Source organism: Melanostigma gelatinosum, assembly GCF_949748355.1.
Source record: "Melanostigma gelatinosum genome assembly, chromosome: 3".
NCBI classification, from domain to species: Eukaryota; Metazoa; Chordata; class Actinopteri; order Perciformes; family Zoarcidae; genus Melanostigma; species Melanostigma gelatinosum.
The window spans coordinates 216,276-230,000 of NC_136636.1; the positions used below are offsets into that span (position 1 = coordinate 216,276).

At 43.9% G+C, this 13,725-nt stretch overlaps 1 protein-coding gene across 1 annotated transcript in view; it reads right to left on the reverse strand.

The window, feature by feature from the left end:
• ptprt (protein tyrosine phosphatase receptor type T) overlaps positions 1-13,725 on the reverse strand; it is a gene marked incomplete at its 5' end in the record, with an annotated part of 300,839 nt that overhangs the window by 150,331 nt on the left and 136,783 nt on the right. Inside the window, 3 exons of the mRNA XM_079265832.1 lie at positions 1,599-1,708; positions 9,786-9,966; positions 10,051-10,166. Coding sequence (XP_079121958.1) covers positions 1,599-1,708; positions 9,786-9,966; positions 10,051-10,166 — 407 coding nt within the window. The remainder of the gene's footprint in view (positions 1-1,598; positions 1,709-9,785; positions 9,967-10,050; positions 10,167-13,725) is intronic.

Below are 13,725 nucleotides of genomic sequence, written 5' to 3' on the forward strand. Positions count from 1 at the left end.
TTGCCCCTGATATCACTGGGAGAGGGGCAAAAAATGCCCCCAAAAAAATATGTAAACTTCCTACCCTGAACTAGTTGATGATGATAATACATATTTATTATATTATATAATCATAACATATGTTATGTATATACAGGCATATTAGAAATATCCAGCTTAATAATTCTGATTAAAACTCTAAATTTAAAATAAAAACTATTGAGACGTAATTAAAATGACTGACGTGAGATGGAAACATGATCTCATTGGTTTAAACAGACAAACTGCATCATGTGCAGAAAGAAAGGAAACAAATCGCTATAAGATAACTGTGACTGAGGTATCATGGAAATATCCTTTCATACACACACCCTCACACACTCTCACACACACTCTCACACACACACTCACACACACACACACACAAACACACACACTCACATGCACAGACACACACACCCTCACACACTCACACACACTCACATGCACATGCACAGACACACGCACACAAACACACTCAGACACACACTCACACACACACACAAACACACTCACACACACTCAGACACTCACACACACGCACACACACACACAAACACACTCAGACACACACACTCACACACACACTCAGACACACACACAAACACACTCACACACACTCAGACACTCACACACACGCACACACACACACACAAACACACTCAGACACACACACTCACACACACACTCAGACACACACACACTCACACACACACACACTCACACGCACACACTCTCTCTAATAGCCCTGCCAGGTCTTGGTGTGAGGTGTCTCCTTGATGCAGTGATATAAGAGGCAGACAGGAGGCAGAGAACGGGTCAATAATTCATTAGATGGAGGGCTCAACTCAACTTCAACCAGAATAAACCATCTAGAACCCCCCCAACACACACACACACACACACACAGTCACAATCTATCGCTCTATCTCACTCACTCCAAACGTTGTCTCAAGGACTGTCGGACTGTCGAGGGAGAAGTTTGTCCTTCTCTTCATTTCCAAGCCCAACTTTTCTCTTTCTTCTTCCACAAGAGTTTAAACATTCTCCTCTGAGCTGCTGCTGAGTGTTCATATCTATTCCAGGATTGAACTCATATGTCATACTAATATAACCTGGCAGTCATGTGACACATTAAATATGACAAAAAAGGAAATACCATCCGATAGTTTGAACCCAGGATGAGTTAGAAGACAGAATTCATCCAGTGAGCCTCTAAAACATCAACTTCATTTACTTCAGTCAACACTCATCAGGACAAATCAATCAACTCAATATTTCAAGTGAAAAGATGCTCAATCACAAGAAAAGGACCAATAGTTACAGTTAGCTTTATATTAACTTAGCATATCATTGATATTGTTCAGCGTATCCAGATGTATTACGTTAATATTTGAGTTATCTACGTTCCAGGATGTTGTTTTTTTCAGTATTGTCGACACACTTCATGACGACTCTCTGCGTCAAAGAGTGAACATGATGAAGAGCTGTAGTGTAATAGATTACACAGGTGAACCTGATGAACGGACCCTATATATATATATATATATGTGAGTGTGAGGGTGACGTCTGTGACTGACCTCGTACAGAGTGATGACCCCGTTGGTCTCGTTGGGAGCTTTCCACTGAACGAAGATCTTCTCTTCATACGGAGTATTCTGTAGAGACTCCATGGGCACCAAGGCTGGAACTGGAGAGACAGAGAGACCAATACATCATCGACACATCAACGACACATCAGCGACACATCATCGACACATCAACGACACATCAGCGACACATCAGCGACACATCAACGACACATCAGCGACACATCAGCGACACATCAGCGACACATCAGCGACACATCAGCGACACATCAGCGACACATCAGCGACACATCAGCGACACATCAGCGACACATCAACGACACATCAGCGACACATCAACGACACATCAGCGACACATCATCGACACATCAGCGACACATCAACGACACATCAACGACACATCAGCGACACATCAACGACACATCAACGACACATCAACGACACTTCATTCCTCACATGATTTGAACCCAACTCTGTTGATTCAAGGAACACAACATTCAATGTCACACTTTATAGTTCAAGATGAATATTAAATAACATGAATATGATAGATTATCACTTTGCACTAAGAGGTCAGCAGCTCAACACCTTCAAACCAAACATCTATCGGTCAAGAACTAATTCAAACGTCCACCTGTCGTCCTGATGCTCCACTTCAGGGAGATTCAGTGCATTTATTATTTACTATCATTATCTATTATTTATTATTCATTATTCATTATTCATTTATCTGCACAGCGACAGTTTCTTTTTCTGCTCTTCAATCAAGTGCATTCGATTTTAAGATCTAAGTGTTATATGAAATATGGCACTTGTAATTATTTTTGTAGTTCTTTTTGTCGTTTTTGTGGATGAAAGTAGACAGAATATGAAATTTAAAGCCAGCTTGATGTTTGATATCTAGTCCAGCTTTGGTCTCTGATCTCCAGCTCTTAAACACGCGATCAGGTGGATTGATCAGGTGACTGAGCATGTGATTCATAGTGATGTCACTGGTCATGTGATCACAGACTCCAATGCACCAATAATCCGCCTACAATCACCACTCAGTCATTTGCTGAAAGCCTATTGGAGCAGCACTCTGTTGGATTATGGTCAATTTATATTTAAAAGCTAACACGTGTGAGTAAAACAGAATACAGATATTTACTGTTAAACCTCGAAGGCTTCACTCAGCCGGCGGGCTGTGGTAAATCAGAAATAAGGTAGAATCAGATCTGCTCTCTTCTACCACACACACACTCACTCATTATAGAAACATCTACCTCGTAACAACAGTGTGTGTGTGTGCGTGTTTTCAGGAGGAGAGCAGCTTTCACACATATTTAAGAAGAGGTGTCTGACACCTTGTCAGGGAGTGATGCTGTCAGAAACACAAACACCACACCACACCACATACACACACACCTAGAACACATCGATGCACACTGACAGAGGAGAATTGTTGTAAATGTTGTAAAAAGACAGACGATACCAGGAAGGACAAATGACTGCAATGTGTTAGAAAGTGTCTGTGTGCATGCATACTACATATATATAATTGTATATATAATTGTATATATATATATATATATATATATATATATATATATATATATATATATATATATATATATATATATATATATACAATTATATGATTATACATATTATTGTAAATCTGAATCTGAATCACAACCGTTTATTGCCATGGTATGTTGCACATACTAGGAATTTGACTGGCGGGTGGTGAATAACATTTAACAATCAAACAATCAACAACAATCAACACAGTGCAATAAGTAGAAACATATTGACATTTACAGTAAAATATCAAACGAAGTGCACAAACAGATAACAGTTCTATAAACAAGTATGATGTAAGTGTAATATGTAAGTGTCGAGTGTATTTAAATAAGAAACATAGAAGGGATGTGCAGGGGAGTGTATTGGTGGGAAATTGTCCTGGGGATGACAGAGTTAGTGGGGGTCCCGGGCTTTGTTCATCAGCCCAACTGAAGACTGAAGAAACTGTTGATGTGGCGTGAGGTCTTGGTCCTGATGGACCTCAGCCTCCTACCAGATGGAAGGGGCACGAACAGTTAATGACCAGGGTGAGAGGGGTCGGCTACAATCCTTATTGCTCGCTTCAGGGTTCTTAGAGTGAACAAGTCCTGGAGGGACGGCAGATTGCAGCCAATCACCTTCTCAGCAGAGTGAATGATGCGCTGCAGTCTGCCCTTGTCCTTGGCAGTGGCTGCAGCGTACCAGACCGTGATGAAGGAGCAGAGGATGGACTCAATGATGGGTGTGTAGAAGTGCACCATCATTGTCTTTGGCAGGTTGAACTTCTTCAGCTGCCTCAGGAAGTACATCCTCTGCTGAGCCTTCTTGGTGATGGAGCTGATGTTCAGCTCCCACTTGAGGTCCTGGGATATGATGGAGCCCAGGAAGAGGAAGGACTCCACCACGTCGACGGGGGAGTCACACACAGTGATAGGGGCTGGTGGGGCTGCATTCTTCCAGAAATCCACAACCATCTCCACTGTCTTTAGAGCGTTGAGCTCTAAGATGGTCAGTCTCCCACCTGTAGGCGGACTCATCTCCACCAGAGATGAGTCCAATGAGGGTGGTGTCATCCACAAACTTCAGGAGCTTGACGGACTGGTGGCTGGAGGTGCAGCTGTTGGTGTACAGGGAGAAGAGCAGAGGGGAAAGAACGCAGCCTTGGGAGGAACCGGTGCTGATGGTCCTGGAGGATGAGACGTGCTTTCCCAGCTTCACGTGCTGCTTCCTGTCAGACAGGAAGTCTTTGATCCACTTGCAGGTGGAGTCGGGCACCTGCAGCTGGGAGAGCTTGCTATGCAGCAGAGATGGGATGATGGTGTTAAAGGCAGAGCTGAAGTCCACAAACAGGATCCTGGCGTAGGTTCCTGAGGAGTCCAGATGCTGGAGGATGAAGTGGAGGGCCAAGTTGACTGCGTCATCTACAGACCTGTTGGCTCTGTAGGCAAACTGCAGGGGGTCCAGGAGTGGGTCGGTGAGGGTTTTTAGGTGGGACAGGACAAGGCGCTCAAAAGACTTCATGACCACAGAGGTCAGGGCGACGGGCCTGTAGTCATTAAGTTCTGTGATCCTTGTTTTTTTGGGGACGGGGATGATGGTGGAGGCCTTGAAGCAGGCTGGTACGTGGCATGTCTCCAGGGAGGTGTTAAACATGTCTGTAAACACCGAGGACAGCTGATCAGCACAATGCTTCAGGGTGGAGGGGGACACAGAGTCTGGGCGGCTGCTTTGCGGGGGTTCTGTTTTTTAAAAAGCCCGATGATGTCACTCTCTAAGATAGAGGGAGACGTCATTGGGGGGGGGGGGGCAGAGCATAGTCACTTTCTGAGAGCTGGTGTTGGAGTTTCTCAGAGTACAGTCGTTCAGCGTCTCTCACCGCCTTACTAAATATTTAAATATTTATTTAAGTATTTTGCCTCTTTCTACATGTCGTTATCCCCACTCCTAATAGCCTTTCAAAGGTTTTCAAATGGTTTTCAAAAGGTTCCAAATGGTTTCAAAGGGTTTAACCAGTTTTCAAAGGGTTTCAAAAGGGTTTCAAAGGGTTTCAAACAGTTTTCAAAGGGTTTCAAAAGGGTTTCAAAGGGTTTAAAATGTTGTTAAATGGTTTCAAAGGGTTTAAAAGGGTTTACAATGATTTAAAGGGTTTCAAATGGTTTTAAATGGTTTTAAAGGGTTTTTAAAGGTTTTCAAAGGGTTTCAAAAAAGTTTCAACAGCTTTCAACAGGTTTCAAAGGGTTTCAAACGGGTTTCAAAGGGGTTTCAAAAGGTTTTCAACGGGTTTCAAAAGGTTTCCAACAGGTTTCAACGGGTTTCAAAGGGTTTCAAATGTTTTAAAGGGTTTCAACGGGTTTCAAAGGGTTTTAAATGTTTGAAAGGGTTTCAAAGGGTTTCAAAGGGTTTCAAATGGGTTTCAAAGGGTTTAAAATGTGTTTTAAAGGTTTTCAACGGGTTTCAAAGGGTTTCAAAAGTTTTTTTAAGTGTTTCAGAGGTTTTCAAAGGTTTTTTAAAAGTTTTTAAAAAGAGGAGTAGGACCAGTGGCGAGGTGGACCAGTGCAGGTGAGGATCCCAAAAGAGGAGGCACCCCGATCACACGTGTACACAACACACACAACCACACGTGAGGGTTCCTAACCAGGGGCAACATAGTTATATGATGCCCGCCCACTGTGATTGGCTAGTGTTGGCCTTGTAATTAAAAGGGACACTGAGGCCCTGCAAGTGGTAAAAGCTCCCTTCTGCTACATCTAGGAGGAGTTCGTTAAAGTCGGGCTTCTTGAAATGGTCCAAAAACGTTATGAAATTCAAAATGGCCGACTTCCTGTTTGGTTTAGTGAAAAATTCAAACAGGATTTTTTTGTACATCCCATCACGATCCACATACCTACCAAATTTTATACAGCTAGGTGAAACCCAATGTTGGGGTTACTCAATAGGGGGCGCTATCGAGCCAATATTTCATGATTGGGGTGTCCCAATTTTTGCTAATTCTGGCTTGCGTTTAAAATTTCGAAGGTTTTCCAGTATCCCAAGCACCTACTTTTTGTGACGAAACACGCGCAATAATAAACATTAGAGTAACAATAGGTCCTCCGCCCTAATAATATGGGGCGTCTGTGGCTAAGTGGATAGTCCTTCAGTCAGAGGATCGGTGGTTCAATTCCGTTGTCCACTTGTCGCATGTCGATTGTGTCGACACAACACACTTAACCCCAAAATGTCTCCCGTAGCTGTGCCTACGGTGAAGAAATGTGATAGAATCTGAATTGTAAGTCACTTAGGATAAAAGCGTCTGCTAAATGACTGTAATATAACAGACAGACAGACAGACAGAGAGCTGTCTTCGTAAAGAGATCCTTCATTGTGCATCACGGTAAAATTTAATGAATTTATGATTGATGTGTTACAGCTGCTGTTATATTTCCAATGTCTTCTTCTGTGTGAGGAACACACACACACATACACACCTACACACACCTTCACTCACAAACAAACTAACAAACTAACACACTAACACATGCACACACACTTTCACACACATACACACACACACTAGTGAGTGATAAGGTTTTGAATAAAATGGCAGCTTCTAATTGCATTTCATTGTTCAGGTAATTTGATATGCTGCACAGGCTGGAGTCTTAATCAACACCTCAGAATGACTAAACAACAGTCTTCAGTCTGCTGGTGTGTGTGTGTGTGTGTGTCTGGATCCAGATCGGTATCAAACACATTCTGAATCTTAAGCCACACTTTAAAACCCTTTGAGACCCTTTAAAAACCTTTTGAAAACCTTTAAAAACCGTTTAAAAACCGTTTAAAAACCTTTAAAAACTTTTAAAAAACGTTTGAAAACCTTTAATAAATGTATGTGGCTCTTTTAGTATTTTGTGTTTAAACCGTAACGGTGGGTTAGGGTTGAACTAATACTGTAATATAATAAAGATTATTTTTGAATTGGAACCACGTCTCATGCTAATCTGTATAATGAACCTGAGTGTCTTATGAATCATGATACTGTGTGGGAAAAACTTAATCTTTAGGTGAAATTCCTGAGGTGGCGTTGTTGTGCTCTAAGTATTGGCTAATGTCCACGTAACTTTAAACGACATCCCATCTACCTCTCGCCACATTTAGAATTAATCCGATCGACTTCAGATTTGGTTAGTATGCTCTTGAGACCTTGGCAGTGAAACGTTACTCAAAGATCAAAAAGTTATCGAACTATGTGGCCGTGGCGTGGCGGCAAAGAAACACCATTCGCCACAAAACAGGAAGTTGTTGTAACTCGGCCGTACATTGTCGAATCTGCTCCAAATCTCTCATATGTCATAACATCCTGACCCGGAACACATCTATATGATAATTTAGAATCATAGTGATAGCGCCACCTAGTGGCAACCGGAAGTTGTACGCTGCATACTTTGACATCCTGCTCCTCACAGATTCATCAGATCCCTCTCAAATGTTGTCAAACAAGCCTTAAGACCTTGATAATGCTTCATTGTGAAGATTGTAAGAAGTTACTGAAGGACGGCGACGTGGCGGCTCGGCGAATTTCGATCCTTCGCCATGAACGAATAAACTGATGTAACTCAACTCCACATCATCAGATCTTTACCAGATTTCACGTGTTTGATTAGACTCCAGGCCTGAAGACATCTGCAGGCCAATTTTGAATCATAGTCATAGCGCCACCTACTGGTAACAGGAAGTTAAAGTCTTTATACTTTGGCTTGTTTCTCTTAGTAGGTAAATCAGATCAACATCAAATTAGTTCCACACACATGTAAGAAGTTCATAATGCCAGTTCATGAAGCTTTTGATGTTACATGGAACGCCGTTGCCGTGGCGATGCAGTCTTCGCCTTGAAAAACGAAGGTAATTTTGAGAGGCTAGAAATGCTAGAAACATAAGCAAACTTGGCAATATATTATATAGATATATTAGATATAATATGTTAGACATTGAAGAAAATGTCAAATAATATCTGCAGCGTTTATTCACACATTCATGCAGATATTTCAGACGTTCATTGTCTGGTGGAAGTAAGAAACAAAACATATTTCATGAATGTTTGATGAGGAAGAAAAAGTACTTCAGTGACAGTTTGTTGATCTATTGATTAAAAATAAAGAAAGTAAACCAGGTGATTCTACAGTGTGTATGTCTACATTCAGAGAGAGAGAGTGTGTGTGTGTCTGTGTCTGGGTGTGTGTGCTCTGGTTCGTGTGTGATGAAAACAAGGCTGTAAAGAGCCGACGGCCACCTGACAAACAGGTGAGTCAACGGGGAACAATAAGTGGATATGACGTCTGTCTCTGAGGCAAGTGTGTGTGTGTGTGTGTGTGTGTGTGTATGTATGTGTGTGTGTGTGTATGTGTGTGTGTATGTATGTATGTGTGTGTACGTGTATGTATGTGTGTGTGTGTGTATGTGTGTACGTGTGTGTCTCTTCATATCTCCGCCTCTTCACAAAGGTTCAAGTACATTCATACACCAACAGCATGGAGCAGTGTGTGTGTGTGTGTGTGTCTGTGTGTGTGTGTGTGCGTAGCTTCATTTGCAGGAGCCCCAGCTCTATAAAGCCATTACCGTCCAAATAGCAATTAGCCTCCGTGTGAACAATCAATGTTCTGTTCCATAATTACTGAATTACAACCGAGACATTAACGACATTAAATAAAAAACAATGAAGAACAAAACAATTAAGGCTTTTTTTTCTTCTTCTCACCGGTCATGAGAGTGTGTGTGTGTAAGAGTGTGTGTGCGTGTCTGTGTATGTGTGTGTGTGTGTGTGTGTGTGTGTGAGAGTGTATGTGTGTGAGTGTGTGTGTGTGTGTGAGTGTGTGTGTGTGTGTGAGAGTGTGTGAGAGTGTGTGTGTGTGTGTGTGTGTCTGTGTATGTGTGTGTGTGTGTAAGAGTGTATGTGTGTGAGTGTGTGTGTGAGAGTGTGTGTGTGTGTCTGTGTATGTGTGTGTGTGTGTGTGTGTGTGTATGTGTGTGAGTGTGTGTGTGAGAGTGTGTGTGTGAGAGAGATCTGAGCCCTGAGGAGTGAACACATGAGCGAGTTGTGTCTCTGATGGATCTGAGCTTCTACTGCAGTTCATCTCCGACATGTTGAGAGGAACGTGAGCATCAATGAGTCTTCAGAGGAACGAGGGGAACACGGAGCCCCTGGACAGGAAACAGGAGTTTACATCATGTGAGCCGCTCGGCTTCATCTCTATTTCAGCAATGATGAAGTGTGTCAGCGCCGAGGAAGGACCGCTGTGAACGGGAAGCGTCTGACGAAGAGGCGGGCGGCTTCCTCACGTCTGACTCTCCACAATGAGGACGGGATCTTTGGATCATGAGTATATTCATTACTTTTCATGAATGATCTGTGGAATGTCTCATTCAGAGATGATTCACTGATCATGGAGCCTCATGCTGGTTTCATGCTGCGTGTTTCAGATCAAATCAACCATCTTTGAATGTAAAGAAATCTAACTTTATTATTTTCAGGCAAATCAATCATACAAAATGTAGCTGGAGTGTGTTGAGATGCCTCACGTGTGAACACGTTGATCTGTTGATGATGTAATATATCGACTGCACCAACAGGAGGTCAAGGCTGTTGCTTCCACTCACCGTCCTCCTCCGTCTCTTTCACCATCTCCTCGCTCTCCTTGCTGCCTTCCGGGTTGGCGAGGACCAGACGCAGTCTGACGGTGACGAAGGGCCTCAGGCCCCGCAGGGTGTAGTGGGACGAGGTCTGGATCAGCTCCTCCGCTGCAAACTGCTGCTGGTTGAACACATACTGGTACTGGACCTGGAACACAGAGGGAGAGCAGGACCTTCATGGCACTGCGATGCGGAGCACAAGCAGCTGTGAAGCGGTGGACGGTAAACCCACCGTCAGGTTGTAGCTGTGGCAGCGAGTCACCGCGTACCCAAACGTCTCCCACTGGACGGTCAGCTGACGGGCTCGGACGTCCACCACGTTGACGTTCTGGGGACCGTGGACCGGATCTGAAGGAGACACGGACGGAGAAGAGTGTTCATTCATCAGGAAACACAGCAGGAGATAATGTGGACCATTACTTTGTCATTACTATTCATATTATGAATATCTCAACGTTCGGTTACGAGATTATGTCTCAAGTTGTCTTTGACGTCTGATCAGCGGAGGATCCAAAATCTGTTCTTTACAAACTAATCATGAATAATTCTTCAACATTCATCCACCAATGATTTTTCATATCAACATGTTTCATAAATTGAGGAACTCTTCAGAACATAATCTCACTCACTGAGCTGCAGAAAGACTCTTTTAATCATCACTCACATTCCTCAGGGCAGAATGTTGACGTTCTTGTTTCTATGAAGCTCAGTGTCTCTGTTACTGGGACACGCTGAGTCATCACAGTTCTCTCACACACACACACACACACACACCATATGTTGCAGGTTTGAACCCCGACTGACTGAACTCTAACCCGATCTCTCTGTTTGTTAGTTCACTGCATCATCAGAGAAGATACGAAGAGAGGTTGAGAGAGGAAGAGCTGCTCCTCTTCCTCTTCAAACAGACACACGGGAGAGAAGAGTCTCCTTCATGGAGTCTGAGGATCGGAGGATCAGGACTGGAGCTAAAGATCCTCACTGTTCACATTTTATAGTCAAGTTTGAACTTTATTTAAGTTAATTCATGACGAAATGTGTCCATCAGGAACATGAAGCATCTTTTTCTTTTTATAAATGAATGACTTTACTGTTCAACGTTCTTGGGCAATAACTTAAAACCTCGTCATTTTCTATTTCAATGATTAAAGCCAAACTAATTGATGGCTCCTACAATAATTGCTCAACCTATGAAATGTAACCCTAGAGGGTGATTATGAGATTGTTCAGACAAGCTGCTTAAAGTAAACGTAAAATCAGTTTAAGGAGACACGATTAGACGGAGCGTGGATGATCCGTCTCAGGTCTTCAGATGGACCGCATGTCTTTCGGGTTCAGACTCCAGGCCCCATGTGGTGCCGTCTGTTTGTAGACAAAGCCCAGCAGTAATCTGGAGAACAAAAGGCAGCGATACACCGGCATTCTTGTTCCCATTTGACTACAATCAGATAAAAAAGTTTATGAGGTGAAGTATTAATATAGTGTTAATATGGATAGAGCATTAATGTGGAGGCTGAATGAATCTTCTTCAGATGCGCTGGGCAGAGAAACCTGGAGCCACTGAAGTGATCGTCTCATGCAGAATCATGCAGAGATTTGATTTCATAGTTATATCTTGTTATAAAATGAAAGGTATGAACATAGATTATTCACAGTCATCTCTCCTCATCCTCAACCCTTTAGCCTCCTAAAGTCATCTCTCCTCATCCTCAACCCTTCAGCCTCCTAAAGTCATCTCTCCTCCATCCTCAACCCTTTAGCCTCCTAAAGTCATCTCTCCTCCATCCTCAACCCTTTAGCCTCCTAAAGTCATCTCTCCTCATCCTCAACCCTTTAGCCTCCTAAAGTCATCTCTCCTCATCCTCAACCCTGCAGCCTCCTAAAGTCATCTCTCCTCCATCCTCAACCCTTTAGCCTCCTAAAGTCATCTCTCCTCATCCTCAACCCTTTAGCCTCCTAAAGTCATCTCTCCTCATCCTCAACCCTGCAGCCTCCTAAAGTCATCTCTCCTCCATCCTCAACCCTTTAGCCTCCTAAAGTCATCTCTCCTCATCCTCAACCCTGCAGCCTCCTAAAGTCATCTCTCCTCCATCCTCAACCCTTTAGCCTCCTAAAGTCATCTCTCCTCATCCTCAACCCTGCAGCCTCCTAAAGTCATCTCTCCTCCATCCTCAACCCTGCAGCTTCCTAAAGTCATCTCTCCTCCATCCTCAACCCTGCAGCCCCCTAAAGTCATCTCTCCTCATCCTCAACCCTGCAGCCTCCTAAAGTCATCTCTCCTCCATCCTCAACCCTGCAGCCTCCTAAAGTCATCTCTCCTCCATCCTCAACCCTGCAGCTTCCTAAAGTCATCTCTCCTCCATCCTCAACCCTGCAGCTTCCTAAAGTCATCTCTCCTCATCCTCAACCCTGCAGCCCCCTAAAGTCATCTCTCCTCATCCTCAACCCTGCAGCCTCCTAAAGTCATCTCTCCTCATCCTCAACCCTGCAGCCCCCTAAAGTCATCTCTCCTCCATCCTCAACCCTGCAGCTTCCTAAAGTCATCTCTCCTCATCCTCAACCCTGCAGCCCCCTAAAGTCATCTCTCCTCCATCCTCAACCCTGCAGCCTCCTAAAGTCATCTCTCCTCCATCCTCAACCCTGCAGCCTCCTAAAGTCATCTCTCCTCCATCCTCAACCCTGCAGCTTCCTAAAGTCATCTCTCCTCATCCTCAACCCTTTAGCCTCCTAAAGTCATCTCTCCTCATCCTCAACCCTGCAGCCCCCTAAAGTCATCTCTCCTCATCCTCAACCCTTTAGCCCCCTAAAGTCATCTCTCCTCCATCCTCAACCCTGCAGCTTCCTAAAGTCATCTCTCCTCATCCTCAACCCTGCAGCCCCCTAAAGTCATCTCTCCTCCATCCTCAAACATTTAGCCTCCTAAAGTCATCTCTCCTCCATCCTCAACCCTTTAGCCTCCTAAAGTCATCTCTCCTCCAACCTCAACCCTTTAGCCTCCTAAAGTCATCTCTCCTCATCCTCAACCCTGCAGCTTCCTAAAGTCATCTCTCCTCCATCCTCAACCCTGCAGCTTCCTAAAGTCATCTCTCCTCCATCCTCAAACATTTAGCCTCCTAAAGTCATCTCTCCTCCATCCTCAACCCTTTAGCCTCCTAAAGTCATCTCTCCTCCAACCTCAACCCTTTAGCCTCCTAAAGTCATCTCTCCTCCATCCTCAACCCTTTAGCCTCCTAAAGTCATCTCTCCTCCAACCTCAACCCTTTAGCCTCCTAAAGTCATCTCTCCTCATCCTCAACCCTGCAGCCTCAACCCTTTACCCTCCTAAAGTCATCTCTCCTCCATCCTCAACCCTTTACCCTCCTAAAGTCATCTCTCCTCATCCTCAACCCTTTACCCTCCTAAAGTCATCTCTCCTCATCCTCAACCCTGCAGCCTCTTAAAGTCATCTCTCCTCATCCTCAACCCTGCAGCCTCCTAAAGTCATCTCTCCTCATCCTCAACCTCTTCTGAGCATCCTCAGACTCTAAACGCTCTGGATGACGACATGAGATCAAGAGACATACATATTAATACCTATCAATAAAAGAGTGTGAGTCTGTTGGGGTGGTTTATATCACGGTAGTTTTATTCATTGGTCTTTTTTTTGATGACTGTATTATTTCACTATATTACCAAATTTAAGGGGACTTAAAAGGGGACTTCAGTGAACGGAGAAGATCCACCAACGGACAAAGAGCTGCAGAGAGAGCATTAATTAATGAATCATTAATCAGGACGGGTCAGGAGTTAGCATGTTGGTGTGTTGGCGTCGGCGTGTCGACGAGTGGACCGAACAGATGAGGACAAACCAGAGGGCCTCCTCTCCCTGTGGAGCAGCGGGAGGTACAAGTGGCCCTGGACAACAGAG